Source organism: Melospiza georgiana, chromosome 6 (assembly GCF_028018845.1).
Source record: "Melospiza georgiana isolate bMelGeo1 chromosome 6, bMelGeo1.pri, whole genome shotgun sequence".
NCBI classification, from domain to species: domain Eukaryota; kingdom Metazoa; phylum Chordata; class Aves; order Passeriformes; family Passerellidae; genus Melospiza; species Melospiza georgiana.
In genome coordinates, this window is record NC_080435.1 from 56,891,451 (window position 1) to 56,914,699 (window position 23,249).

At 43.2% G+C, this 23,249-nt stretch overlaps 1 protein-coding gene across 1 annotated transcript in view; it reads right to left on the bottom strand.

Moving 5' to 3' along the window:
- Positions 1-23,249, bottom strand: part of BRF1 (BRF1 RNA polymerase III transcription initiation factor subunit) — a 173,685-nt gene that overhangs the window by 53,804 nt on the left and 96,632 nt on the right. The window contains exons 8-11 of the mRNA XM_058025510.1: positions 21,371-21,497; positions 20,372-20,411; positions 20,190-20,282; positions 19,229-19,507 (exon numbers count right to left, since the gene is read on the bottom strand). Coding sequence (XP_057881493.1) covers positions 19,229-19,507; positions 20,190-20,282; positions 20,372-20,411; positions 21,371-21,497 — 539 coding nt within the window. The remainder of the gene's footprint in view (positions 1-19,228; positions 19,508-20,189; positions 20,283-20,371; positions 20,412-21,370; positions 21,498-23,249) is intronic.

The following is a 23,249-nucleotide window of genomic DNA, read 5'->3' on the forward strand; positions in this document are numbered from 1 at the left end:
CCCCAGCTCACCTTCAGCAGCACAATCGTGTGCTGTTACAGAAGTATTCCACAAAAACAAAACATAAGGGCAGAGCAAAATTAATTGCCCTTGCTGACGAAATAAGGTCACAAAACACAATGTTTATGCTTGTATTTAAGAGAAAATGTTTTTTACTTCATTGTACCTGGAGCCACCTTGAAAATCACAGCCTGCTCCTTCACAGTGCCAAATCACAGTGCCAGGATTTAGGTCTGGTGGTGCACGGAGCGCACGAGGCCACGCACGCAGCGTAAAGATAAATGAAGTCTGTCACTTTATTATTTCCTTCTGCCAAGGCAAGGTTAAGGGGTCCTCTCCAGGCAAAGCCAAGTTTCCAGCCTGCTAGTTCCTCAGAGAAAGCAAACACATCACAGCACACAGAGAGAGGCCCCATCTTCCCAGAAACATTGACTGCTGCCGACCAGGGCTGGAGGGAAGCGCGGCACCGAGCTGCCAGCATGCCAGGGCACAGCCCTGCCTCTGCACGGTGCCCAGGGGACAGCCCCTCACACTGGGACTGTGAGAAGTGTAGAGGCTAAGCCCAAGATGGTGCAAATGAAGGGCAAAGAGGGAAAAGGCACAATTAAAAAAAAAGGCATAATTTAAAAAAAAGAAATTCCACATATTCTGCTATTGCAGCTGTGCAAGGTCAGACTGTATAAAAGCTGGGATGTAGAAGCTCATCAGCTATTTCTTCACTGCTGTCTACTCAAAATAGGACTTTCTCACAAAGCAAAGCAGTGTAACAGCCAGGGCCAGGGCACTGCATTGGGCTCATCTCCTGTAGGCAAAAGATTTTCCTACAACACTGGGCCTTAATGCAGCACAGTACCAGAAACCCATGTTTATGAAGTGCCTGCTTCCATTTCCCCACACTGAGACTCAGGCTGCAGATGCTCTGTCTGTCCTGCACAGCTGAGTGACACCCGACAGCCTTCCCCCATCAGCACCTTCCTATGGTGGTCTCAGAACCATTACCCCGTCACAGGAACGGAATTTCAGATTTCTGTGCTTGATGATATATGGGAATAAATTATGAGAAAAGCTTTTTCCTGCAGTCAATCATTCTCACTGAATTTTTATTACATAGTGAACATATTTTTTATAAATTAAATTTCAATTTTGAAAAAAAAAACACCACCTAACCACCAACCCTGCTGCTTTCCTGAGAGCACATCTATACTGAAACAAATGCTATTGTTTCACTTCATAATCCATGGAGGACTAACCAAACCACATCCTCATATTTAATATCCAGTTAGAGGTCATACCACTCGTCTAACAGACATGGAAATTTGTTAACCTAAACTTAATGCTTCAGAGAAACAGTTAATCTCTCCATTCTTTCCAGAAATCCTCCCTGCAATATGTATTTCTTCAAAGCAGGTAGTACAAAACCAGTCCAGCAATAAACAAAACCCTTCTGATTCTGAAGACTTTTCTTTGAAAAGGTAAGCTCATGTTCATTGAACTACATAGCAACATAAAAAGCCCTTAAGAAAAAAACCCTTTCAACTTCCCAAAAAATAAATACAGCTGAAAATTAGGCTTTTGAACAGAAGAACATCTTGACACTGTCCTCAAAACCAGCAGCAGATGTTCTTCTTCTGGAATAACATTCACGTTCCCCCAACACCTTTGGAAAACATTGAAAAAGAGCAGGGTTTATGCAACCTACTTGTTGCAACCTGTCGTCCTCTTCTGATCTCACTGCCATGACTGAGGGCTCAGAGAACAGCTGCTCTGAACAGCACCAAAAGAGTTATCTTTTGCTGATGGAACCAATAACCAATAGTCACACTGACCAATACTCACACAGAAACATACAACCTAACTACCAGAAATTACATTTTTCAATGCCAAACCATGAACATTGAAGAGCCCCCATGCACAGACACAAGTCTTTTCCAGCCTGTGATTTCTGCATACAGCAATGCCAAGACTGACCATGGCATTAGGGCCTAAGTGCCAGACACTCACACCTCAGCCTACATCCATACATCCACCCCCTCCTGCCTCAACAGTTATGGACTTTAAACTTTTTCAAATGAAAACTATAAAGACAGATTTCCCCTGCTTATTGTGCTTTTCCAGCCGATCCCCAACTCCCCGCTGTATTTTCCTCCTTTGCCTTTTATGCTGTTCTTGGCATCTTTTCTCCCCTTTCCCTTCCCCCAGCCTTCATTTTTTTTTTTTGGTGCCTTCTGGCCCGTATTTTCTGCATTTTTTAAAAATTCTGTGCATGGGGATCCAAGAGTAACAGTTTATAAAAAGGGAGAGACCAAGGAGAAGAAGTGATGAGCATGTGAGTGAGCTCCCCTCTGCAAACCCCACCAGGGCAGAGCGCTATCTCTGGCAGAGGCGAGGGCAGCCCAACACCCCAGAGAGCCGACAGCAAAGGCAGCCAGGCTCACATCCCACTCCAGCTCGCTCTCCCCATCCTGACAGACCACTATGTAAAGCAGCAAGAGCACTTTACACCCGAGCCAGCCTCAAAGGGAACAGCTGGCTTCGTGTTTAAGTGCTGAAGCATCATTTCTGTAACTCGCCAGGTCTTGCTGCGGGCGCTAAATGCTCTGCTGCAAGCCCAGGGCCCTTGGCTGGCCAGCACTCAGCCACCCCAGCAGATGTGTTAGTGAGAACCAAATCTCCTCCTGCAACCCTCCCTACAAAATAAAACACAATGGTGAGCTCTGCACTACAGAGAACTTAAAAGCAAATCCTAGAATTTTGCTTGGACTATTATAGTTGTTTGTTTTGGTTTGGTTTGGTTTTTTTTTCGATTTATTTTGAATCAATTTCTGTTCCACCAGGAAAAAAATTTAAATGCATACAGCCATATAACTACAGAACATACACAACCTGATCTAGTGGGTTGGCAGCCCATGACAGGGAGGTTGAACTAGATGATCTTTAAGGTCTCTTCCAACACAAACTGCACCAAAGAGCTGCTCCAGGTCAAAAACAGCCTACCAAGACAACTTACCCAGCTGAGCAAGAAAGTGAAATGAGTTGAACTTTCTACTTATAACTTGCATCCAGTCACCCTTACCATCTCTTAGCAAAGATGGGATGATTTCTACCCCCTCCCTTGAGGTTCAGAGCTCATCTATGGTAGATCTTGTGACAAGCTCAGCACCAGCCACCAGAAGCCACCCAGACCACAGAAATATTTCAGCAGAAAATTATTAGCATTAAGACAACATTAAAACATAGAGTATGAAACTATATACCCAAGTCTTTATTTAGAGGAAAAAAATCAATTTGTGGCCTGGCCATTTACCACACCGTCCGGGCGGGCTGAATGGTGAGAAGCTGTTAACTGAAAGAAAATTATTAGGTAAGAAATTTCTCATTTTGTTACCCAGCTTCTTCCTTCCTTCATTGCTAATGAGAAATAGCAAGCAGGGAATTACAGAGATGGGGAGAAGAAAGAGAAGATAAAAAAATATTCTTATTATTAAATAGAGCCACAGACAAGAGCAGAAGCTCCCCTATCACAAGCAAGGCAGGAAATCCTCTGAGATGGATGGGGGCTGGACTCAGAGCAGGTACCAGGCAGAGTTCCATGTTGCCAGGACCATCAGAGACAGGGAGCAGAGAGAAAGGACACATAAGATCCTGACTGGTTTGCTGATCAGGATCACCAGCTGGGGTTGACAAACATGGAAGTAGGAGATACTTGGTTTGAACGCTCAAAAGGTGGCAGCTACAAAATTGCAGATCTGTGGTGAGAGCATCAGCCATTATGCAGCAGAGACCTGTAGCCAGCACAGACCATATTTTAAATAACAATTACAGCAGTTGCACTGTTTCTTGTTAGATGAAGTGCTATCTCTTTGTCTCTGACCATGCCTAATGGCTGAGAAACATGAAGGTGATAAAGTACTTCTCTATCAAACAGAGCTCTTGTAGGAGCCCTTCCCCAGGGACCAAGGCAGTTTTGTGTCCATTCAGGCAATTATCTATATACATGAAGCATATAAGGATGTCTGCAATATAGAGTTTAGGCATTGCCAGCATGGCTCCAGGCGCCACTGGAGCACAGGAAGGTCCCTTGGTCACCTGGGCACAGCTGCAGACAGCTCAGCTCCCACAGGAACTCCTGAGGAGGACAGGCATGGGCTCTGTCCCTCACATCCTCCTCCTCTCCCCTACATTTTAGTGACTGCAATGAGCCTTTTCCCCAGTGCATGGCAGACAGAGGAGAAGGATTTTTACATTTTGCCTGCAGCAGCTCTGAGGCCTTGGCATTTGGACAGAGTGATCCACAAGCAGAGCACAATTAGCATGTGTACTCCATATGCTGGAGATCCATCCATCACAGCGCTGCAGTGCCCTCTGACACTGCAACTCTCCAAGAGAAGAAGGTTGTGGAGAAGTTCCCGAAGAATAATTTGTCTTATCCTCCAAGAACAGTGGGAAAAGGCACTTCTGTGCACAGGAGGTTTTGGTGGAGCTGCAGAAATAACCTTTTCCCAGCAGCATGATTCACCTATAAAGCATGGAGCTGGTTTCAAAGCCAGCCTTTCAAGCTAATGGCTATCAGGAAGGCCAGCCATCTGCTTGTGCAACCTGTCCTTATGATTAATCTCAACATCTGACTTGTATATAAACTTTATATACTAACAGGGCTATACTTCATGTGTCATTTTAGCTAAGTTCTGCATTGCTGATTACAGTTTCTCCTCAATCTGGCCATCCTCTCCAGGTTACAGGCACACAAAGGACCCTGCTTAAACGTTGATTAGATGTACAGCAAAGCAAAGACTTTGGAAAGATTTTACTAAATCTCAAAAACTCAGTAAGCATTTCAAAGAGCTTACTGGAAAAGACAGGTCCCACATCCACATGTAATTAATTCTTTATTTAAATATATTAGGCCTCTACTTAACATGGTGTTGAAGAGGCAGAAAGTAACAAATTATGTCTCAGTCTGGAAGAACTCATGGCTCTTTCTGCCATGCAGCCATTTTACTGTACAGCATATGGCATAGTATCAGAGTTGTTCTTCTTTAATTAACTGAATAATGATACTTTCTGGAGCTCAATCCAGGTCCTCCATAATACACAGCATTTTAGCACCTACTTTCAGGAACATGACTACATGTCCACAGCCCACTGGGAGAGAGTGATGCTCTTTTCTTGTATGAGTTCATTTAAACACATTCAGCACCACAGATAACTAATCTCTCTGAAATCAGGAAAGTTTATTTTGAATTAACGAAACCACAGTTGTCTTCTGAAAATAAGTTCTGAATAACATTTTATAATTTCATTACAAAAACCGCCAGATCACGATTTCAAATTCAGATCTACCATCCTCTTCTATGGAATAGACATTTATTTTTATATTACTTCTTTTGGTAAGAAGAGATGGATTGTTCCTGATGCTAGTTTTAACTAGGCAAATTCTTTCCACACCAAACTTTAGCATCATGAGCCGTGCAGTGAAATAAGCCCAGGATAATGAGCTGACAGAAGGGACCAGTGAGGGAAGAGCTTGCAAGATGCACAGACAAAAGCCCTGTCTCCTGAAGGAGTAAGATTTTAAATCTTGCTAGCAAGATAAAGCAGAGAATACTAAAGTCCAGACAAAACACTCCCATGCAATTCCCTTCACGCCATCAAAACCAACATAAAAATCATTAAATGCTAAAACAAAGCCAAGCAAAGGAACATTTCTGTCAGCAGCTGCCAACTGAAATGAATGACCTGGGTTGAAAGCGTTTGCTGACGTAGCTGCGAGTTGCCACAAGGGCTTGAGGGCTGTGGCAGCAAACTGGTCTGTGGAACAGCTCACACCAGGGACCCAGGGGATGAGGCTGCAGCCTTGACACTCAAGGGCCTTTTGGGAGCAGGACAACCTGCACCCCTCCCTCCAAACCAGGAGTAACAGACCCAACACCAGGCCAAGTCACTATTTCAGGCAGCAAAGGGAAGGAACCCCAGGAATTCTGGCCTTTGCAGGCCAATGACAGCAGCTTGTAGCTGTGACCCCCCTGACAGGACCTTGGTACCCCAACATCACCCGGGAAATCCAGCAGAGGAACACCCAGAGGCTGTGCCAGGGGCACGGATCCCAACATCTGCAGCCACTAAAGTTTAATGCTCAAGGTGTTTCTCAGCTGCTACCAAGAGACAACTTCATCACTGCAGTGACACTGCAATCAGCCAGCTTGGCTGACTGAAATGACACATCTACCCGGCCATAAAAACTTACAGAATATGTTATTCTGCATTTTGCGCAAAAGGAGAGGACAGATTTGAACAATAAAAGTTATATAAATCACAGCCTTAATTGCGCTGGCACTTAAAAAAAAAAAAGAAACAAGAACAACAATTTCAGGCTTTTGTGTTAATTTTAGATGTTACATTTTCCTTCACATTGTAGTAAAATCAACATTAGAAATCTTTGGATGCAGCAAAGAAAATGAGGAAACTTGCCAATTTTTGAAGAATCAACAATTAATATTATAGCAATTAATTCAGAAGAGTAACTGCATGATATTGTAGGGTTCTATCCAAGTGATTTCTTAAAGAAAAATTTCAGCAACAAAATGAAGTAAAAAATGTTCTGGTTATATTTTTTTTCCTAAATTACCAGTATTGCAAACTCATGCTGGTATTTGAAAGTTAGTCTGAGTTCTCCTAGTTATACATCCTTATTATCATAAAGATTCCACAATTGGAAATTACTTTTCGTGACACTTAAGCCAAAAAGAAAAAATAGCTCTATTGCATCTGCAGAACCAAAAGTAGTAAATTGTAATAAACATTCATCTTTGTCAGTGGCTCTGCAAACCAATCTGTTCAGCACGAAGGTGCCATTTTTACACAGTTGCTTTATTACTACATAATTATTGATGGATCAGCCAAGTGCTCTCTCAAGGAAGACCAATCTTAAAAACGAGCTTGTTAAAAATTTAAGTGTAAACCCTGGGATAGAAACTAGCAGTTAGGTTTCATCTGATATAAACTTTTAAAGAGGAAAAAAAAAATAAATTGGAGGGACAATTTTGAAAAATGCTACGTTTGAGGCAGGCATGAAATTGAAGCAGACAAGAAACTTTAATGTGATAGAAAGAAAGAATTGGGGACATCTGTACTGAGAATAAGCTGTAAGAAGCAAGAGGAATTATCAATCTAGTGATGTGCCAGCTCTCTGCATTTCAACTGCTTCACAGACCATACCATAAAAATTGTTTGCAATGAAAGAAGTATGAAGCATCCCTAGATTTTATTGCTCCCAGTGATATTTCCTCCATTTAAGTGTGTACACCAGTTGCAGCCTTTCAAGTACAACACTGTTCCATATTAGTACCTCTTTAAATTACCTGCCCACAAACATCGTTCAGTGCTCAAAATGCCTCACTATTAAATTTTCTGTTTCAGTCAAAGTACTTCAAGAGTTTCTATCAAGCTTTCAAAGGCAAGGAAGTTTCATGCAGGTTTTCTAAAAGTCAAGATAAAGCAATAAACTTTGAATTTAAAAGGAGGCTTTTTCAGGAGAGAATTCAGCATACCTTTTTGAATTCCCTCCCCACCTTGTTAAACCAAACTTCCTCACTGCTCCCAGATTTCTAAATGTTGCATTTCAGGAGCTCAACTTCCCAGCATCAACCTCACTCTCTAAAAAGACCCTGCATGTAAAGTGACCTTGGGCAAGACCATACCTGAAATTACCAATTCCAAGTCACTGACAGACTGTAAAATTTTTCCAGCCCTGGGACCTCAGCACAAGCACAAATGCCACTCTCAGCCTCCAAAATACACATTCTTTGCTGCTGCTGCAGAGACATGCTCTGAAATGCTCCTCCAGCCCCAGCTGAACTGGGGGAGCTGGTTCATTCCCCCCTGACTCACCCCTGTGCCCCTTCCTTCTGCTGCACCTGCCAAGGTGTCATTCCCTAACACACATTCCTCAAAACAACCCTGCCATTCAAAAACCTGCACAAACCTGTGACATTTTTGACAGAGCTGGGTGAGGGAGGCAAGCACACGTGCACTGACGCCAGCAGATAGGAGGGGATGAGCCAGTGGAGCAAGGAACTTCTTAACCTCAACCAACAGCACCCACAACATCCCAACAAATCTGCTCTGCCTTAGACTGGGGCCAATCCAAACAGTGTAGCATAAAACAGGGAAAGAACTTGGGACAGGAGCTTTGAGGCAGTCCTGCAGCAGCTACCAAGCCACGAGACACAAAAGGAGTGCTCTCACTAAGAGCAAAAAACTCTGGGTTGAAGTGAGAAGAGACTTCTTGGAAAAGCAACTTCTCACTGAAGTGTGTTTTATTTAATGGAAGCCACTGCCAGAATATAATTCTGCCACCAGTGACATCATTTCATGTTGATAAGATGCTGCTGCATTTCAATACTTGACTTCAGTGGTAGTGTGGATTTGCATTTTTCACTTTTAGATGGAAATTAATAAGAACCATTGAGCAAAAGTCCCCAAATCAGCCATTTGCCCTGATCCCATGCTAGAGTTAAGGATCACCAAGCACCATCTTGCTTCCTTCCCATCTGTGAGCACACAGTGGCTTCCCCACCATAACTAAATCAAACCTGGCATGTAGGTAGTGAATTTGCTGAGAAATGGCACCCTTCTGCCCCCTGCACAGCTGTTTACTGCTGGCTTCTGTGCTTATACCTGTCTCAAGAGCCCTGTTTCTTGCTCCAAATTTCTTTCCAGGTACTACTTAACAGCATTATTTACTCACTCTTATTTCATATTCATTCCCTTACTCTTGCTATACAGTTGTAGATATCCAGGCATTTCATAACAGAAAACAACTTCTACATTCTTATGTGCTCATGTGTGTTTCAATATGAGAGCTGAGCTTTACCTTAAAACTGCTAAATTCAAAAATAAAGTATCTTCTGCTTCCTTTCAGCAAAACTTGGCTGCAGAAACTCCCCAGAGGCAATTGTTTGCAATTTTCCCTTAATTTGCAGCTACCCCTCCCTTGGCAGCCTGCCAGCATCTCCTCCTCTGACCGCTTGGGACATTGGCCCAACACAGTCCAGCCAACCCCAGATAAAAGATCACAATTTTTGCTATTAATAACCAGCCCAAAGTTGCTCTTATCTGCCCACTTCTTCAGCTCTGCACCACTGTAATTAATGAACACCCAAAACTCTACCCATAATTTTTTCAGCCCTGCTGAATGCATTCTGGTGAATGTCTATGAAATAAAATTACATGGAAAAGCTGAAGACTACAGTAGCCCCCTGTTGACAGGTCACTCTGATTCCAGGTCAAAGCAGACTCTATATTTGGCTGCTTTGATTATAATTGCTTGCAGGATAAAAAATAAATAGCAATTATCTCATTGTCACACAAGGAAAAAAGACCTAATAAATGAACCAATCCTAAAGTAACACTGAAAAACAAATTACTTCAAAAGCAATCAGGAGAAGTAAAATTCAGTTTCCAGGATTGTTTTTAATTGCCAACAGTGTCAACATTAATATTCTTCCTATTGGATAATAAATCCCTTTCAGTTATGAAAGCATTTAGCAAACTAAAAATGTCAAACTACAATTACACAAGGCTAAACTCAGGGCTGTTTTCATCCCAAGCCCACAGTGCCACAGCTGAAATCCCTAATTACAGGGGTCATCTACACAAGTCACAGTCCAGCCCATGCATCCTGCCTGCTGTGACAGTCCCACAGATTTAAGAGCAACAAACAAAACAGATGAAGTGTTTAGGGGTGTGATGAAGTTAATCCTTAAGAGGATATAGGAATTAGTTTTCCAAACTAAATTCAAAGCTACTGAACAAAAGCAAAACAACACAACTGCTGCACAAAACCATTAAAACCCTGCAGAAGCAGCACTCCATTTAAAGGGTTTATTTTGGTGGATTTTCAGTTTCCAGGTAGCGCCTTTACCAGCTGAACCTGTACCACGAGAAAATAAAGCACTAAATGGAGGATTATTTTAGCTTTTTCAGACAAACCCAAGTGGTCAGGATCCACCACAGCACTGCACACAGATTTATTACCCACAGTGTTAAACCCAGAGTAGCTAAGCCTTGCAAATCTCCCAGTGCTGTATTTCCCTCCTCCAAGGCCACGTTTGGGGGCTCCTTGACCTGGGTTAATAAGTCTTTATTCTCAATAACAACTGGGACCATGGAGACTCCCTGAACTGAACCCAGGCCTGCACTCCTGACACTTCAGATACTGTGATGAATTGCTTGGCTAACATCCCCCTCAGCAGCCAGCTTTCCCTGCAAACTCACTGTCCTTTCTGTAGCCTCCACACGTTTCACTTTCCACAGCTCTCTAAAGAAAAAAATTTGGTTATCATTTGAGGTTTTTGATGACTTTTCTCCCTTTTTGGCAGAAGGACAGGGCAGGAATGTCTGTTTCTTCTGCAAAGGGGCCACCCACCAAAATAATTGTGAGCATTACTGGGCTCCAGCTCTGGGCAGGTGCAGAAAAGGATCAAATACTTCTTGTATCAGCAGGGAGTTGTTTTAGCCAGGTTTTCTGAGTGCCTGTAGGTGTCTGAGTCATCAGCACCAAACATCACCTCCCCAGTCTTGTCTCAGTCTGCAGTCTATGGGGCTGAGGGTGGTAAAACACTGGAACAGGTTGGCCTGGAAAGGGTGGTGGATGCCCCGTGCCTGGAAACATCCAAGGTCAGGTTGGATGGGACTCTGAGCAACCTGATCTTGTTCAAGATGTCCCTGCTCACTGCAGGGGGCTTGGACTAGATGACTTTAAAGGTCCTCTCCAACCCAAACCATTCTGTAACTCTGTGATTCTATTTTAGCCGAGGTTTAAGAGCAGGGTAGGGATTCTTTAGATGGTTACACTTCCACAGAATTCTTGAAAACTGACGCCCAGAAAGACAGGAGAAATTATAAATGCTCCTGAAAGTATCTCCCATGCAGACAAGCAGCATCTTTTCAGGTGCCTGGGAGTGCAGTGATGAGAGAACCTTGAAAAGAAGCCCCAGGAGAAGGAAAAGCTTAGACTGGCACCTCCAAATGCTGAGGCATGTAAGTCAACCACAGAATACAACCATCCCTTAGTATTTGGGCAACAACTCTTAATGCAACTCTGTTTTTTAGGTACAGCCCATTTCCAAAGCCCCAGGTGAGCTTCTCCTCCCTGCCTGCCCAGCTCTGTGCTCCTTAATCCTAAACCTAGAGCAGGTACAGCAAACCTGGACTTCCCATCAGCACAAAACAATGGATAAAAAACCTGCTGGGGCTGGCTGCTCCTCCTTGCTCCACTACAGCAGGATCAGGGCCACAGCACACACATGTCAATTATCCCACACAGAATGACACCACAGAGCCCCTTTCCCACACAGCCAACCTCCCCAAGCCAGAGACACAGCCCTGCTGCCATCTCCTCCTCCAAAGGGCCCGTGGCCAGCAGCCAGCTGAAGCAGCCAGAGGAAAAATCAGCTTTTTGCCCTTTTTTCCCTCAAGCAAGGGAGGATGAGGCCTTGAGAGGCTGGCTGGACTCATCAAAGAGCAATGCAAGGCTTTTACGCTGCTCAAACTGAAAATAAAGCTCATTTTCCACCATGCTTTTATTAGAGAAAATTCAAGACAGAAAAGACACTGCAGTCACAACACAGCAGGCAAAAAAAAAAAAAAAAAAAAAAAAAAAAAAATCCAAGCCTGGAAAATCTTTCAGGATTTTAATATCCTCCATTCCAGACCAGAATTTTATCAAACCAACAAACAGGAAGGCAAGAAAGAAGGCAAGAAGGAAAGAGAAAGAGGGAAAGAAAGAGATAAAGAGAAGGAAAAAGGAAAAGGAGGAAAAGGAAAAGGGGAAAAAGGAAAAGGGGGAAAAGGAAAAGGAGGAAAAGGGGGAAAAAGGGGGAAAAGGAAAAGGGGGAAAAGGAAAAGGGGGAAAAGGAAAAGGGGGAAAAGGAAAAGGGGGAAAAGGAAAAGGGGGGGAAAGGAAAAGGGGGAAAAGGAAAAGGGGGAAAAGGAAAGGGGAAAAGGAAAAGGGGGAAAAGGAAAAGGGGGAAAAGGAAAAGGGGGAAAAGGAAAAGGGGGAAAAGGAAAAGGGGGAAAAGGAAAAGGGGGAAAAGGAAAAGGGGGAAAAGGAAAAGGGGGAAAAGGAAAAGGGGGAAAAGGAAAAGGGGGAAAAGGAAAGGGGGAAAAGGAAAAGGGGAAAAGGAAAAGGGGGAAAAGGAAAAGGGGGAAAAGGAAAAGGGGGAAAAGGAAAAGGGGGAAAAGGAAAAGGGGGAAAAGGAAAAGGGGGAAAGGAAAAGGGGAAAAGGAAAAGGGGAAAGGAAAGGGGAAAAGGAAAAGGGGGAAAAGGAAAAGGGGGAAAAGGAAAAGGGGAAAAGGAAAGGGGGAAAAGGAAAAGGGGAAAAGGAAAGGAAAGGAAAGGAAAGGAAAGGAAAGGGAAAGGAAAGGAAAGGAAAGGAAAGGAAAGGAAAGGAAAGGAAAGGAAAGGAAAGGAAAGGAAAGGAAAGGAAAGGAAAGGAAAGGAAAGGAAAGGAAAGGAAAGGAAAAGGAAAGGAAAGGAAAGGAAAGGAAAGGAAAGGAAAGGAAAGGAAAGGAAAGGAAAGGAAAGGAAAGGAAAGGAAAGGAAAGGAAAGGAAAGGAAAGGAAAGGAAAGGAAAGGAAACCTGGTCTAAAACAGTTGGGGGTAGGAGGGGGATAATAGGACAGCCAGGCTGGTCAGCTGGGTGCTAAGAGCCTATGTTGGCTATATTGGCAATATAGCCAAGTAAGGTTTAACAGATGGGTATTCTTCACTTGGCTCAGGAACCTGAACCCAAATTTCCAGTATCTTTTCCTGACCCCCAGCACCCATTACTCTGGGGCACTTCTTTTTGACCAAGACTTCTGACAAAAATGACACAAATTTTCCTATAGGGAGTATCTGTATTGACAACCAATCCTCTGGAAAATTCCTAAAACAGCCACAAATGCTATAAAAATGAATTCACATGATCCAGCTTATGCTTTCACTCAAATTTATCCCCTTGATGGCTCTAACAAACTGCAGGTCTCCCTCCAAAACCCTCTCTAAATTTGTTTAAAAATCCTCCAGCCAAACTCTATGATTCGTTTTCATCCCTTAACCTTTCTAGTTACTCAAGGCATGAATATGGAATGAATTATGGCATTCCTATCCCTTAATGAAATGCAAAGATCCTGCAGGAAAAAGCACGCACAGAGATTCTGGAGTGAGACACGCACACGCAGTACTCTGAGTACACTGTGAGTGACATACAGAGCCAAGTAAGAAAATCCTGTCATCTGTAATTCACACCCAAGACTCCAGGTATCAGAAAACTGCACTCAAAGCAGCTGGTGGTCTTGCATTACCGTGCTGGCTGTAGCAAGCTCTTCACATCTCATTAACGGCGTAATGAAGGCTCAATCAGGGATCCAGCCTGTCAACCCTGCCAAGCACAGGCACACACAGGCCAGAGGAGAAAGATCAGCTTGTACCAAGGTTTTTATTGTTTAGATCTTGGAATTGGGAAAGAGCTAGAGCTGCCACAGAAAATGTTTTCCAGTGAGCAAATGGAACATGGAGACAAAGATCAAACCTTCAAAGAAGGGAAGGCTGTTCACAAGGAAGGTGGCACCAAGCAGGTCATTGCCACAGGAGGGGCACAAAACCACCCAAGCAATGGGGGTGCTGAAGCCAGAGGCCAGAAGAGCAATCAGGATGGGGACATGCACGCTTGCACTGATGGCCAAGTGTCCCTTCAGTATTAGCACTAAACTCAGCAGCTTTATTTCTCATGTATGCAGCAATTATTTGTAGTAGGGCTTCCTAATGTTCTCTCCACTGATTAGATTATAGAATCAAAGAATAACAGGTTGGAAGAGATATTAAGGATCATCTGGGCCAACTTTTCATAGTCTACACAGGATGGCCCAGCACTCTGTCCAGGAAAATTTTATCAGTGTCCTATTTTGGAGCATCCATCACTTCCCTGGGGAGATTAATCCAAAGGATGATCTCACCATGAAAAAATTTTCTCTTCTGTCCAATCAAAATCTCACCCATTATCCCTTGTCTTTTCCATTTGACTTCTTGCACAAAATGAATCTCCATGCTCTCTGTAGCCACCCTTTAAATACTGGAACATGGTGATAAGCCTCCCCTAACACTTCTGTTCTCAAGATTGAACAATTGAAACAATTGAACAACCTTTTGTATGTAACATACACATTTATACATTTCCAAACAGTTGGCACTGATGTGTTCAGACAAAATCCAAGGAAGAAAAGATGCTGGAAGAAGAAATCAGTACAAAGAGAGATCCAACACCCAACCACTGATGGAGCAACAACAGCACCAGCATCCTGCAATCCATGCTGGGGTCCCAGGTGGGTCAACAATGCTCCTTGGCACCTGCCTGCAGACCCTCAAGCATCCTTCCGTGGCAGCTCAGACCCTGCCAGAAATGTCACATTCCTGCCATCTCCCCTGCCCACGGTGCTGCTGGCACTGGTCATCTGCTGCTGCCAAAAAAAGGAGGAGGACAGAACACACATGTGTTGTTCTTGCTGTGTAAGGGAGCTGAATCTGCTCACAGAAGGACTGGTGAAACCCCAAGGCCAGGATGAAGTATGAGGCGGGAGCTGCTGGGATGAAATGCAGAAGACAAGAGGAGCATGAGCCCATCCCCAGCTCATATCAGATCACCTTTAGCCATTTTTCACATCCTCCTTGAGCAAGGAGCTGAACAGAGGGACAAGGACCACAATCAATGAGCACTGCCTGCATGGGGCCTTTAACACCCCCAGAAATCAATGGAAAATCTTTCAGCCCCAGCCCTGCCAGATCATGCTTGCAGCAGTAACAGAGGCATAAACAGGAGCAGCAATAAATGAGCAAACTGCTAATTGTGAAGCTTTCCCATGTCTTCTCTGTAAGCAGGAGTGAGTGCAGGGTGCCTGAGCAGCACAAGATGGTACTTGCACAGGGATTGCTCACTGCTCCAGCTGCCTGCTTTCATGGGGACGTGCAGGAGCACGTTACCACCCACCGCACACACTTCACCTGAAATTGCTGCCCTGGATGATTGCATGTGAATTTTCACTCAAAACAAAACATAAATCAGGTCTCGAACCTTACCTAGATTATGAAGGGGAAGTTATAGAAAGTCATTTGGTAATTTACACCCTATATTTTACCTTTATCTCTGCTATTATCAGACCTTCCCCACATTTTTATTCGTGTGGCAAGAGATGAACTGGCAGTGTACAAGGTGACAGCCAGCAAACAGCAAAATGACAGAAACACCAAGAAAGATGATAAAATATTTGAAATGGTATAAAAGATGCATAAAATAAATTGCAGAGAGAAATTTCACACTAAAGGATGTTATTTCTTGAGAACAAAGTCCATGATATTGACTATGATAGTCTCCTAAAAGAAATAGTGCATTTTTTTTGGAGGAACTAAGAATCAGAAAGAGTATGTAGAGTGTGGAGAGGATGCTGGGATGCTGCATGGCCAGGAAAATGGACAGACTGATGTACCTGGTCTCCATCTCTGAAACTGAGATCTCACCATAAAGCACTTTTATCATGAAGAATAAGAGGAAAAATAGTTTGCAAAGACTCAAACACTTTTCAGCTAAAGCCTCTGCAAATTAATACACTTGTAGGAAAAAGCAGTCAAATGCAGTGTTTATTCTAAGCACTTTAGTGCCTCAGACTCATTAACCTGGTACCTTACATGCTGTCTTTGTAATGCAAATTTGTTAAAATACTGTGCTTTTCATAAAACATTCATACAGACAAGCTCACACTGCACAAATACCAATTGTAAGTGAAGCAAAAATACACTTACTTTTCCCTAATATTACAGCTCTGCACCTAAGTCTTATCCACATAAGCAGTTCATGAGAAACCTGCTGCTGCTGCCACTGTAGCACAAAGGTGGAAGATTTCCCAAAGCAGCTGATGTAGGCAATTATAAACTGAATTACCACATGCCAAAGCCAAATGAAAAGACTTTGTAGAAGGTACCTGCAGCAGAGTTTTTTTGAGGAAGGGAGATCATTACAGAGAGGAGGCAAGATACCCTGCACTTAGAGAGGCCAAACATTGCACACACTGCACCTGTTTGCTCCTATTTAGGAGCCACCTGCCCTGTCTGCAGCACATCACCACAAGAGTTTGCTGGGCACCCTCAGCATGCACAGCACCACAAGAGTTTGCTGGGCACCCTCAGCATGCACAGCACCACAAGAGTTTGCTGGGCACCCTCAGCATGCAGCACCACAAGAGCTTGCTGGGCACCCTCACCATGCACAGCACAAGAGTTTGCTGGGCACCCTCAGCATGCAGCACCACAAGAGCTTGCTGGGCACCCTCAGCATGCACAGCACAAGAGCTTGCTGGGCACCCTCAGCATGCACAGCACAAGAGCTTGCTGGGCACCCTCAGCATGCACAGCACAAGAGCTTGCTGGGCACCCTCACCATGCAGCACCACAAGAGCTTGCTGGGCACCCTCAGCATGCAGCACCAGGCCTGCTGCTTCCAGCTGCTGAACTGGCTGGACAGGATTCACCCATCCAGCAACACAGGGAGCCCAGCAGGAGATACAAAATTATCTCCATGAGGGCTCCAGCCAGCCTGACCCACGCAGTGAGAGATGACTCAGGGCTGCAGAGGGCTAAGGGAGGGAAAGGTTCCTGATTTACAACTTTCACAGCTGTGGAGAAGGAACAAAACATCACCTTCAGGGTTCAGTGCTATGACAGCACTCTCCTTCCTGCAGTGGACTTGGATCTTGGAACATGAACTACCACAGCAAAGCCATGGCCAGCTGTAATTCACAATACAAACTGCACTAAACCAAATTCAAATACACAGGATAAATGCAGGAAATTTTGTGAGCTTTTCCTCCTCCCTCCACATTTACAACTACTTTTGTTTCAAGACAATCTATAACTGTGCTATCTCAACTTAAACTCTGAGCAACTGCTCTCATCCTGTACTTGGTTTTGAAAACTGTCATTTCTTTTTCAGGCCTGAAAAAGGGCCCACAAACCTGGAAAACATCTAACTGTAACAATTGGTCTGACAGAAGAAAATACAACCTTCCCAGACTTCCCAGAGCTATGAGGCAGAACTCAACAACACTGCCTGAGGTGCCAGAATCATCCACACTGGTTTTCATCAGGTTCAGAGCTATGACACAAAGGTAACCAACATGAGGCATCCTAACAAGAGGTTTTCTTTATTCTGCATAATAACAAGCCAACTGCAAGCCAGGTGTAGCTCCCAACCTGTCTGCTAGACCTGGTTCCCACTCACCCAAAACACAAGGCTCCGTAACTGCTCCTGAGCACAGATGACTTCCCAAAGGAAACCAGGTCCCCAAGGGGATGATGCACACATCACTGGGATGCACCCACAGCACACAGGCACCACATGGCAAGGGCCTGGAGACTGGGAACTGCACCCAGACTGACTACCCTGCAGTACAGGCATAACCAAAGTGAATTGCACTTAACACAGAACTTCTAAATTGTTAAAATAAATTAGCAGAGTCACAAAACCAAACCAAAACAACAAAGAAATGCATCCAAAACTCCCTCAAACACCCTCCTCACCACCTAAAGAAAAACTCCAAATCCAGCAAAGATTGGGGCAGGATCTATAATCAAAATGAAAACAAAACAGTAATTTTGCATATGTGCTTCATAACATGTTAAGAAAATAAGTACTTGTTCAAACACCTGCAATGATTTCTCAGATGCAGGAGAAGAGAGTGAACATACTGAAACCTGCTTGGTTTCGAAATTCAGTTCATTTGGCACATCCTCCACTTTTGCAAGAAAACAAACAGCAAAGGCAGACAAGCCATGGCACGAGCAGCCCTGCTCTCTCCTGCCCACCTGCCTGCAGCCCAGCTCACAGGAACCTCCCTGGCTGCACCAGCTTAGCTCCATCTTCACACCCATTCCTCAGCCTGCCCATTAAAATGGTCAATAGCAATGCCAGCTGAGAGATGTCCATCACTGGGAACTCCTTTTTACAGGTCACTGGCCAAGCAGACAACAACAGCTCCTAGCCATGACTGACCTCTCTGCGACACGAACCGCTGATTTCCAGGAGAGGGGCAAACCATGAGCCATCCCTTTTCTTCATCGTAATTAAAACAAAACCAAAGCCACTCAACTGTTTCTATATGAATTTGTTTGTACAAAATAAAAATGTGCAATCATCCTGCTGTGCTCCTGGAGACTGAACACTAAAGTAATAAGAATCTGAATGTGTTCAGTTCATCTACTGTTGAACAGAAATCAGCATCACAACAGTTTGGGTAACAAAATGTTCTGCTGCACAGATCTCCAAGTAAGCTGACAAAACAGATTCAGATGGGTGTGTCTTATGATGGAAAAATTAATTGTGATAAAGAATAAAATGCCCCTTAGATATGTTGTTTTCAGAGTCATTAAGATGCAAAAGGAATTTTAAACAAAATGCTGTCTCCCTAAAGTTCAAGCACATGTAAGAAAAAGCAAACAAACCTGCCTGCTTCACTGACTGTTTGCAATACTGGTTCTGGCAAAACTGGCTTCTTTAGTTGATCAGTCCTGCTCCCACTGTGCTATACAGAGCTGTATGATGCAAATAGATCTGTGGGTTTTAAGAAAAATGGAGCAAAACCAGCAAATACACATTGAAGTTCATATCAAAGAAAAAAGCATAACACCAGTTATTTCCTCTTGCAAACATTTTAAATGTTTGCCATTTGCAGAGACTCTCAATCAGAGACAGACTGCATCATGTTTGGCTCCAGTAAAATGTCTCCTGAGAAAGTCTGTCTTGATCTAAGATTCTCATACTTGGGTATTAATTTCCAGTCATATTTACAGGAATCTGCTTCCTCCAATTTCCTAATTGAGAGTGCATGGCTTGAAATATGCCCATCAGCTATCATATGACTGCAAATCAACTGTCAGCTTAACCAAGAAATACACATTTTCAGGCTTCAGAAAATAATTAGGCACCCCAGATTTTCCTGCAGCTTCCGGAAGAGCAGATGTCAACAACATCAGCAACCAAGACCACTGGTCCCATCCAGCCCTGCAGCTCCTGTACTCTGACATCTCAGTGATTCACAGAATTGCTACCACAGTGACCAACAGGATACATGGAAATGACACAACAAACCCACAGCTGGCTGCCTGTGTCCAGTTTCTGCTCTGAGCTGAACTCCTACTCACCAGGCTCTTGGTCCTTTGTGGATATGCACTCTTTGATGGACTCTGTTATGCCAAGACTAGCAGCAGTGGGCAGTGGGCCAAGCAAGGACTCCAGTGCAGGGGGTCTCACAAGAGTTTCACTTCCATTTCTGCATTCCCCATCTTCAATTCTTTTACTTCTATCCTTCTCATTAAGTTCGTCATAAAAGTCCTTGTTTAAGTGATTAGCAGCTGCCTCTAGCTCCTCATCTTCTGCCTCCTCCTCTCCAAATATGCTAGAGGCATTATCTTCTATAGAATCTGTAAGGGGAAGAAACCCAACAGATCACTGCATACCATCTGTTACAGAAACTAAACAAATAGAGAAAGAATAAAGAAATAAAGAATAAAAATCTTTAGAGGAAATCTGTAAAAGAAATACACAATATTTTACTTCAATGTATGAATACATGGAGTTTCCAGATGCTCTTCAAATTCATTACCTTGACTATTAAAATGTATTTTTGTGACTACAGTCACGATTTAGAATAGAAAGCATCATCTTATCATATTAGGTAAAAGGGCTTTGTGAGAGAAGTCAGCTATTTCCTGGTATAATTACAAATTAAAAATAGCCAGTTAAACCAGCACAAAGCCCTTCCATATGGGAAGTCAACTGGGGAATTTGGCGACAGAAGGGTCTAGAAACCGCTGCACTTTCAGTGATAAAAAGAAACATTCTCAGGTGCCAGTGCCAAGCTTATACTGCCCAAGAAAGAAAAACAACTGAAATCATTAATGAACTATCCCTGCAATGAACAATGTGGTTGTTTTGAGGACTGATTTATGAACCACCTATTTGGCAGAGAGAACCCAAATGTAGGAGATCTTGTACTATGCAAGATATATATGATCACATTTATCACCATAACATTCATTCACTCCAGACTGACAGATCTGAGCTCAATACTATTTAAGGAGTCATAAGACTTTATACACTTACCATCTTTAGTGAAATTTGCAAATACACCTTTTGCTTTCGGTCTGCTGTTTTCTAATTCACTCTCTATTTCATCTTGGTAGCTCGATATTTCTCCTGTGGTGTTGAAATAAAAATAAAACTCAGCGATCATCGATGCAATATTGAAGAAATGAGTGATATGTTACACTAAACACAACTCATACCTTCAAAATCCTCCAGCTTTTTTGATAATGCCTTTTCAAGCTGAAATGACAATAGAGAAAATAAACATGAAATTACTAAAAAAATATGCACAATTTTAACTGTTTGTGAGCTGTACACAGAGAATGGCAGGGTATTTCAAAAGCATAAGGAGGTTTTGAATCACCACTGAAATTACTTTGTAGTGTCAGACAGGCATGGCAGACAGGTCTCAAAACACTGACCAATTTCAAAATGTTATCTCCCCCACCTTCATACTTCAAAAAGAGCCTCCAGTCTGGCAAGCTGTCAATAAAAGGCCTCATTCTCCATCAGTCAGACCCTGAGACTGTGCCTGTAGATGTGAGAAGTGCAAGGACAGGGCTGAGACTGGAGTGCCCACACCAGACAGAGCACACTGGGGATGGCAGAGTGAAGCTCTGACCTACAGCACCTGGCTGGCTCTTGAGAACATCACTAACACCCCTACAGACCTTAAATTATAGCATAGTTACAGCAAGCAAAAACCCTAACAAACCAATAATATAGGAATTTACTAGGGCACCAGTAAAATCTTCTCCTCTGCTGCCAGCTTTAGTTCATGATTTGTAAAGAAATTAAGGCACATGAGAACTAATCTCTGTGGAAGTGGGTGCTGTACCACACACACCCACCAGCAGTCTCATTAAAGCAAATGAGTTATTGTTTTCATATCTATTTAAAAACAGTTCTCTGTAATGGCACCTCTCCTAACCACATCTATCACCTTAAAAACAGTGCATGGTTTCTAATCCCATGATATTTTTAATTGGGAAACTATTCCTTTGCCAATAAACAAAAAATATCTTCAGTTAATGGGTACCATATGCACTAATGCTCATCCCTCTCTCAAAAACCTCAAAATAATTGTACTGAATCTTACCAAGGGCTGCTCAGTTAGGATTTGGCATTAAATTCAAAAGGGAATGCACAGAGGGAGGAGAGAGGAAAGAATCACAGAGAGCATTCAATTCAGAATTTACCTGCTGTATCTTCAATTTTTTTTGACCAGCTGTAAACGAAGGAGGATCACATTCTTCCTCCAAGTCAATCTTCATAAACTCATCTATGGTCAGCTGACTGGTTGGTGTATCTTGAAACTCTGTCAACCTACCAAAGTATACAGCACATGACCAAAACATCTATAAGAACTCCTTTGAAAGGAACAAAATTTGCAAACTGCCAAGCTATGGAATAAACATGTCACCCTTAGCAGCTCTGGCTCAAACACAGAATACATTAAAACTGAAGTGCTACTAATTGTTTCATCTGCTGCAAAGAAAGTATCTTTTCATATCCCAAATTAGCTTTTGATTTATTAGAGTATGTAACATACTTTTTTTTTGATGAACAAAGACAAACTAAGACAAGAAACGCAGCTCATTCCTCCCCTCTCGTTGCTTTTGTTATCAACAGCAGCAACAAAATGGATTCACCAAATAAAATATCTGTCATCCTGGTTTAGGAGTTTCTCAAAAATCTTGCTGATATGTCATCATGATTAATTTACACAAAGCAAACGTTAAAGTAACATCTCTTCAACATCTCTAGCAAGCTGGAAGAGGGACAAGAAATAATCTTCCCAGGACACACAGAAGCAGTGGTAAAATAAATTGATCATTTGCACATCACACAGATTAAATAGATTGATGAACATAATTTGACAATAATAAACTTTGGATTTGTTTAATTGTTTGCATTTTTAAAGTTCCTACCTATGTGAGAGATCAGACTGGCTCCATGGGGAATTGCCATGAAAGTAGATGAGTCCTTCACAGGAATTCAATGTTAAATAAGACCACGTGGTCATAACTTAATCCACAAATACCAGCATTTTATACAGGTGGCTGAGAATAAGCACATCCATTTTACAGATGGAGAAAATGAGACAAAAGGTTAAGTACAAAGCCAGGTCAGGAAACGTCTGGCAGAATGCTTCTCTGACAGAAAGTGCCCTTTTAATAATATCAACATTTTCCATGGGAAAATGGCAATGATGGGTCTGCAGCTGCTTCACTGGAATATTCCCATCTTTCAGAGGAAGCAGAGCTGACAACAGCTTCCATCTGCAAAGATAGGGAACTAAAAATGGTGATTCAGTGCTCTCAGCACAGGACCTTTCTGCATTTCTCCCCCCCTAAAAGCAGTTGTGGTTTTCTCCTCAGTTCTCTCCTCTACCTCTGGTTGCAATAAAAGTCTCTCTGAAGAGGGAATTTTCTCTAGGACAGAAATTCAGTTTCTAGCCAACACCAGGGTCAAAGCCAGGAGCACAGGGCCACACTCTCCTACTATATCCTCATCAGTCTCTGTGTTTCTTCCTTTATAAAGTGAGGAGCAGGACAAGACAGCCCATAAGGAGGGGTGTAGGCAGGCTGCAACTGCAGGACATTTTGCCTGGAGACATCCCACTCCTGCAGCAGGGGCCAGAGGCCACAGGCAGCATCTCATGCCATGAAATGCACAGACAGAGCCAGGCACCTCTGTGTGACTCCAACAGCAAGCAGCACACCAAGCCCATGCATGGCTACACCAGCCAGAGTTAGTGCTGCTGAGGAGAAGAAAGCCTCTGAAAACCAGACTTGCTTTTGGAATTCAAGCATCTCCACAAAGCCCCAAATTAGCCATGTACTTAGGAGTGACTGACAGCCCAAACCCTTCCCTCAGAGTACCAGGGACCAGCTCCCTCCTCCTCTCTTTCAGATCAAATTGGAAAGGAGAGGAGGATGCTGTTGGCAGCAGCAGCACCCAGCTTTTAATTAAAAGACTAGAAATCTTTCTTGGCGTTAACGGGCTTCCAGCATGCATTACCCACCTTCCAGGAGGGAGCCACATCTATCAGGTTAGAGGGAAAACCTGGCTAGG